The sequence below is a fragment of the Terrapene carolina genome, unplaced genomic scaffold (assembly GCF_002925995.2).
Source record: "Terrapene carolina triunguis isolate 2854851 unplaced genomic scaffold, T_m_triunguis-2.0 Scaffold310, whole genome shotgun sequence".
NCBI classification, from domain to species: domain Eukaryota; kingdom Metazoa; phylum Chordata; order Testudines; family Emydidae; genus Terrapene; species Terrapene triunguis.
The window spans coordinates 2,598,741-2,605,576 of NW_020664661.1; the positions used below are offsets into that span (position 1 = coordinate 2,598,741).

General features: G+C 44.8%; 1 protein-coding gene across 1 annotated transcript; it reads left to right on the forward strand.

Annotated features, from left to right (window-relative positions):
* The first annotated feature begins 84 nt into the window (after nt 1–84).
* On the forward strand, nt 85–5,635 carry CHCHD1 (coiled-coil-helix-coiled-coil-helix domain containing 1). Its single transcript, XM_024218722.2, has 3 exons — nt 85–260; nt 2,136–2,254; nt 5,193–5,635. The coding sequence occupies exons 1-3, from the start codon at nt 122–124 to the stop codon at nt 5,304–5,306; spliced, it is 372 nt and encodes a 123-aa protein (XP_024074490.1). The 5' UTR covers nt 85–121; the 3' UTR covers nt 5,307–5,635.
* The last annotated feature ends 1,201 nt before the right edge of the window (nt 5,636–6,836 follow it).

Below are 6,836 nucleotides of genomic sequence, written 5' to 3' on the forward strand. Positions count from 1 at the left end.
GCGAGGCCCGGCTGCCCTGTGGCAGGGATGGGCGTGGAGCTGGGTCTGTCACTTCTCGCGAGTCGGAACGGGGGTCACGTGGGACCGGGCTTTTGTCACTTTACGGCCCGTCGCGAGGGTAATGGTGGCGCCCGTGTACCCGGCCTGGCTCGGGCGCTTGGCCGCCGGGCGGCAGCAGCAGCGGCGGGCTCCCGCCGTGCGCCCCGCCCGCCCCCTGGTGCTGGCCAACCAGGTGGCGAACCGCCGCCTGCGTCTGGGAGGTGAGTGCGGGGCCGGCGGGACCCAGGTGTCCGGCTGCCCACCCCGGGGGGCAGTGAGGATGGGTTACAATCCAACGCAACGCAAACCTCGCTCCTCCGGAACAGGCCCCGGGGCGGGGTCCCCATCTCTGGCAGGCTGGAGACCGGGCGTCTGCCCCAGGAATTCTTGTGGGCCGTTTCTTTGGCCTGTGTCACCCAGCCTGGGGCCAGGCTAGGTTAGGTGCTCACAGGGCTCCCTCCTGGCCTGGAATCTGTGGATGCAGGCGGGGGGCACGGAGTATTGTCTGTGAGCTGCTCCAAGCGTGCGTGCCTGCACACACACAAGGGAGAGAGGCTTGTTGTTGATACATTTACTATAACAAAATTTTTTAATGTAAGGTGACTGAAAATGTTTGGCTTTGAAGAAGGAGTCGCCAGCATGAAAATGTGGAGAAACACCAGTTTGGGTGATGATGCTCCCTTTTCCAGTGGCTGATCACTTTTAATCTTTCTGAAACCCCCTTTGGACTAAAGAGGTTGCTGCTGGTGCAGTGTAGCTGCCTCTGGGGAGAGAATAGGGGGTACTTTTATATGAAGAATTTATTTAGGGCTTGATACATGCTGGGGCTCCATAAGAATGATCTAGTATCTTATGTTCTGAAATGCTCTTATGTAAAGAGAAGCATAATATAAGTAATTTAATTTATTATGTGCCATTTCCTCTATGATATCACTGGTATTCAGTCATGAACAAATGGATTTACTTATGTGCCAGCTGTTGTGTGCATTACATATAGAATCATGGAATATCAGTGTTGGAAAGGACCTCAGGAGGTCATCTAGTCCAACCCCCTGCTCAAAGCAGGACCAATCCCCAACTAAATCATCCCAGACAGGGCTTTGTCAAGCCTGACCTTAAAAACCTCTAAGGAAGGAGATTCCACCACCTCCCTAGGTAACCCATTCCAGTGCTTCACCACCCTCCTAGTGAAAAAGTTTTTCCTAATATCCAACCTAAACCTCCCCCACTGCAACTTGAGACCATTACTCCTTGTTCTGTCATCTGGTATCACTGAGAACAGTCTAGATCCATCCTCTTTGGAACCCCCTTTCAGGTAGTTGAAAGCAGCTATCAAATCCCCCCTCATTCTTCTCTTCTGCAGACTAAACAATCCCAGTTCCCTCAGCCTCTCCTCATAAGTCATGTGTTCCAGCCCCTAATCATTTTTGTTGCCTGTATCATCAACCTTTCTGGTCTGCAAGGAAAAATGATAATAGCCATCCCACACCCATCATCTAGTCTGCCGTATGGAGAGACCTACATAAGACAAATGATTGATTGAAACACTTTGCACTGTGACTTGGCCTAGGACTAACAGTCAGAGGGAGCAAATTCCACACTTGGATCATTAAATACCCATAGGGTGCTCACTCAATGTTTATAAAATATGCATAAGAAAAGTGTCTTTGAAACTTGGTAAGAACCCCCTTTGGATGGATAGCAAAAGGCTGAAGCCCAAACTGTTACTGCCTCAAACCATGGCCCTAATTTCAGGCGGCTTCTGGGATATCCAGAAACGTGATGTGTGTTTGTAAAGTATGTTATGCACAAAACACTATGTAAATGCTAGACATCATTAAGACTGATTGGATATCGGATAACTGCAATGGCTCAGATCCTTGGACTGAAAGGGGTGCATAGCATTTTGCTGTGAGCAAAGTGATGCTGAGATTTCTTCTCTCCTGTGTTTTCTTTCTTTTTTTTTTTTTTTTTCCCCTTTCTCCTCCTTCTTTTTTTTATCCTTCTCTCTTGGGAGTTATGCAACACAGAGACTGTTAATGTGAAATATTCCTGAGTAACTGAGATTTTTTTACTGCAGTATTTCTTCCTTCCAGAGGCAACGTGTACTACAGAGATATCATTACTGATGGCTTGCTGGAAGCAGAATGAGTTCAACGATGCAGCTTGTGCCAAGGAAATACAGACATTCTATGACTGTGTGGCAAAGACAGATGTAATTAAAGTCTCTTTGGTTGTCTTAAATTAGTGGCGGGGGGGGAGTAAGCCGCCCTCAATTATTCTTTTAATAGTGCCAAGGACACTCACTGTGCAATTTAATTTGTAGTGTACTGATCTGGGGGAGGGAGATGATCCACATTAGATAAGACACGCATTGCTTCTTGTGTGTCGGAGAGCATTTGGATGTGAGTAGTTACGTGTTTACCACCCTTTGATGAGTACAGCAGGTGCGCTTTCAAACTAAACAGATATTGAGTAAAATATAAAAGGGGGTTTTGATGTCAGTTATAGTCTGATAACTATGGACTCTGCAGTAGTGGAGATGTAGAAAACATTTTTCCCCTCTGCACCAAGAGATAGTTTTGAATGAGGGGTGTAAAACTCTTGGTGCAAGTGATGTACAGTAATCTGTGCTATTAGTTCTGGGCCTGCCATTAGTCCTAATAGAGTGAGCTGCAGACTGATTAATCTGCTTTTTAAACTTGCGAGTTAATGTTGGTTCCTAAAGATGGGTGAATGTCTGTGCAACACAGGGGGCAGATTGAGAAGGCAGTGGAACTGGACTCCAAGCTCTGCCCACGAATCCCAGAATAGCTGGATTTTTCTGCTTGACTGTCTTCATAGTAAACAACCCACTGAGATGCATAAGGCAGTTTTGTCTATTAAAACCATTATGCCCAAACTGTCTTCAGACACAGTTAAACTATGATGGAAGGTTATAAGGTTTGTTATGTTGTTTTGGGGCTTTTTTCAACTATAAAGATTAGAAATTTTATTTAAAAAAAAAAAAGTTCAGATACTTCAGAAATACTGGAGCTGATAGATAACTGGTGTTAGTACAGTGTACCAGACAATACCTGCTCAATCTGACCCTGGGCTTCAGAAACGTTCACTTTCATGTGTAGTGATAGGATAGGTGGTCTTAATCTGTCACTGGAGAGCAATGGAAATCCAAACCTTCTGGTATTGAAAATGGTAATGAAAATTCAGAAGTCTTATAGAGCCATCCTTGTGGTCATGGGGAAGAAGCCAAAAAGTACTTCACAGGGTGATGAGGACCCCATGGAGGTGAAAACTGAGAAATTTGGAGAAAGTGGAGGATCCAAAAGTAGTAAAGTAAAGCATAGACATAGTAAGACTGTGTTCTTACTTAAAGGAACACATTAAATTTGAAATCTAGTCAGTATAAAAAAACCCTCCTAAAAATAGTTTCATGTACTACACTTGCCTTTAAGTCATTCTACTCTACTGTGTGAAAGATTTGCATAAACAGGAAACTGACTAGATATGAAGCACTGTCAAATTACAAAGTAAACAAATTGAAAAATAGAGAACAATATTTTTAACTCCACACTGGTACTGTTTCAGTAAACCTAGAAGTTACTTATAACAGTAGTAAACTAAAAAATTGAAAGCTGTTTGGGGTTTTTTTTAAGTTGACAGTGCTCTTTAACTTCATAATTTTAAATGAGAGACAAGGTGGGTGAGGTAATCTTTTATTTGACCAACTTCTGTTGGGGAGAGAGAGAAGCTTTCAAGCCACACAGAGCTCCTCTTCAGGTGTGGAAAAGGTACTCTCAGCAGCACAGCTAAATGCAAGATGGAACAGATTGTTTAGCATAAGTAATTAGCACATATTCTGAGGAACCATTCAAGGTAGAGTGGTCCATTAACTCCTCTGCAGTCATAGGATTAAAAGGGGGGTTAGTCGGTTACAGATTGTTGTAAACCAGCGTTTCTCAAACTGGGGTCTGGGAGGCTACTCCAGGGGGTCTGCAGGCCCCTGGCTGTTTAACTCTTCCCCCTCTCTCCCTCAACTTCCCCCTCCCTCCCAGTGCCTCCTGCACACTGTTCCCTGGCATGCAGGAGATGCTGGAAGGGAATGGGGAGGGGGTAGAAAGAGGTGGGGAAGGGGTGGAGTAGGGGCGAGGTCTGGGGCTGAGCTGGGGGCTTGGGGGCACCTGAAACTTTTTAAATCAAAATGGGGGTCCTCGAGTTGCTAAAGTTTGACAACCGCTGTTGTAAACCATAAATCCAGTGTCTCTCTTAAGGCTGATTTTTAGTGTCTAGCAATTATGAATTTAAGCTCCCAGGCTCGTCTTTTGAAAGTGTTGTGCTTCCTTTGAGGGTGAGGGCTGATAGGTCAGATATAGAGTGATTGCTTTGTGGAAAGAGAACAGGAGTACTTGTGGCACCTTAGAGACTAACAAATTTGTTAGTCTCTAAGGTGCCACAAGTACTCCTGTTCTTTTTGCGGATACAGACTAACACAGCTGCTACTCTGAAACCTGCTTTGTGGAAGGTGTTCACTCACAGGTGATGGGGTGCTTTTGTTTTTTTTATCATTTTCCTGTGTGACTTCATTCAAGAGCGTAGTGATTGTCTGGTTTCACCCACATAGTTCTTATTTGGGGCATTTAGTGCACTGGATGAGGTACAGCACATGTTGTGATTGCCATGTGCAGGATCCATGGATCTTAAAAGGTGCATTGTGGGGGGTGTTGATCATTGAATCAACCTTGAATGGTCTCTTAGATTATATGCTAGCTGCTTACACTAAATAGTCTGATCCATCTTGCATTTAGCTGTGATGCTCAGAGTACTTTTCCCACATCTGAAGAAGAGTTCTGTGTGGCTTGAAAGTTTTGTCTCTCTCACTAACAGAAGTTGGTCCAATAAAAGCTATTACCTCACCCACCTTGTCTCTCTAATATCTTGGGACCAAGACAACTTCAACTATGCTGCATTTCAAATAGGCAGCAGTCACTGGCTTCTGAAAGCAATCCTTAGGATTATCCAGGCAATTGGTACCATAACTCTCACTCAGTGGGCAGATGGTATGCTTTTGAAATGACTGTATCATTAAAAGTATTGCTGGGGTATGTGTATGAATCACTTCAGCAAATAAAGGAGGTTAATTCTTTGTGTTTCAGGTGGAGCACAAGGAAAGACTTAAACAGGAGTCCCTGGGCCAGATGGGAAACTTATCTCCAAAGACCGTGAACAAACTGTTGAGAAGGTTCCCTAATATCACAGATGATTTTTAAAGGAAGACTTGCTTTCCCAAGTAACTGGAGACCAGTAGCTAAAGCTGGTATCATCTTTGGAGAAGGAGTTAAAAGTAGTGATCAGCGAGCATTTGGGGCTGATAGTGGCTGTCAGCATTCCTCAGGGGTTCTTGACTTGAACATTTCTTTGGGGGTGGGGTCACTTTCTCCATTAGTTGAGATTGTTCTATGGGGTCACAGGGTCTTGTGATGACAGGATGGATGTTTGCTAAGGGTTACTCAATCAGCCATAATGTGGTCTTGAGTCTTGCTTCATTGTGAAATAAAGCCTTCTAAGGAATGAAATAAATGAATTGTTTTCACACCTAGGATGTGAACAGTGCTTGTGTGTGTTAGCACATGCAGACTCTACAGAAAGCCTCCTGCCTGACTTGAGTTGCTGGTTTGTGACCCAAAATTGAGTTAACTTACAATTGATGAGAATGGTAAAGGTGTGCTTCACCAGATGTCTATTAATCTTTCTTCTCTTAGTCCTTGACATTTTTGGACCTTCCATTAATCTATGAAGAATGACAGAAATCCAGGACCAACTCCCAGAGTAGCATCCTTTTTTCATAGAATATCAGGGTTGGAAGGGACCTCAGGAGGTCATCTAGTCCAACCCCCTGCTCAAATCCCCAGACAGATTTTTTTTCCCCAGATACCTAAATGGCCCCCTCAAGGATTGAACTCACAACCCTGGGTTTAGCAGGCCAGTGCTCAAACCACTGAGCTATCCCTTCCCCCTTTTTACCACAGAATACATTGGTGGGGAAGATATCAAATGTGACTTCCACCGAGGCACTTCTAGTTTAGACCACCTGCTTTTCAGGGGAGAAAAACAAAGGGTTTGCCATGCTCTGTTCTTCTTAGCTGTACTATGGTAACTTCACACAAGAAGACCCACCACCTGGCCTGGATAGCTTATTATAGTTGACATAACTTATGTCACTCAGGGGTGTGAATAAACCACCCCCCTGAGCGACATAAGTTACACCGACATAAGTGCTTGTTCACAGCACTATGGCGACGGGAGAGCTTCTCCCACCGACATAGCTTCTGCCGCTCACAGAGGTGGGTTTTTTTATGCCAATGAGAGAGCGTTCTCCCGTCAACATAAAGCATCTTCACCAGACGCACTGCAGTCACGCAGCTGTATCGGTACAACTGGGTTGCTGCAGCACTATATGTATAGACATGGCCTTAGTGGACAATAGAAAGAGGGAGGGGGCATAGCACAGGTGTAACAGTAATAAGATAATGTTACCTGAATTCGTTTCTGCTGTTACTTGTATTACAGTAGTGCCTAGAGACCCCAACCAAGATCAGGTCCCTGTTGTGCTATACAGTTTACTTACAGACAGACCCTGCCCCAATCAGCTTACGCTCCACGTGGACAGGACAAAACAAGTGGTGAGAGAGGAAGCAGGAACAGAATGGCATAGTGACTTATCAAAGATGACACAGCAGGGCAGAGTGAGGAATTGAAACAAGGTCCCCAATTCCCAGTCTGGTGCCCTTCCCACTGGA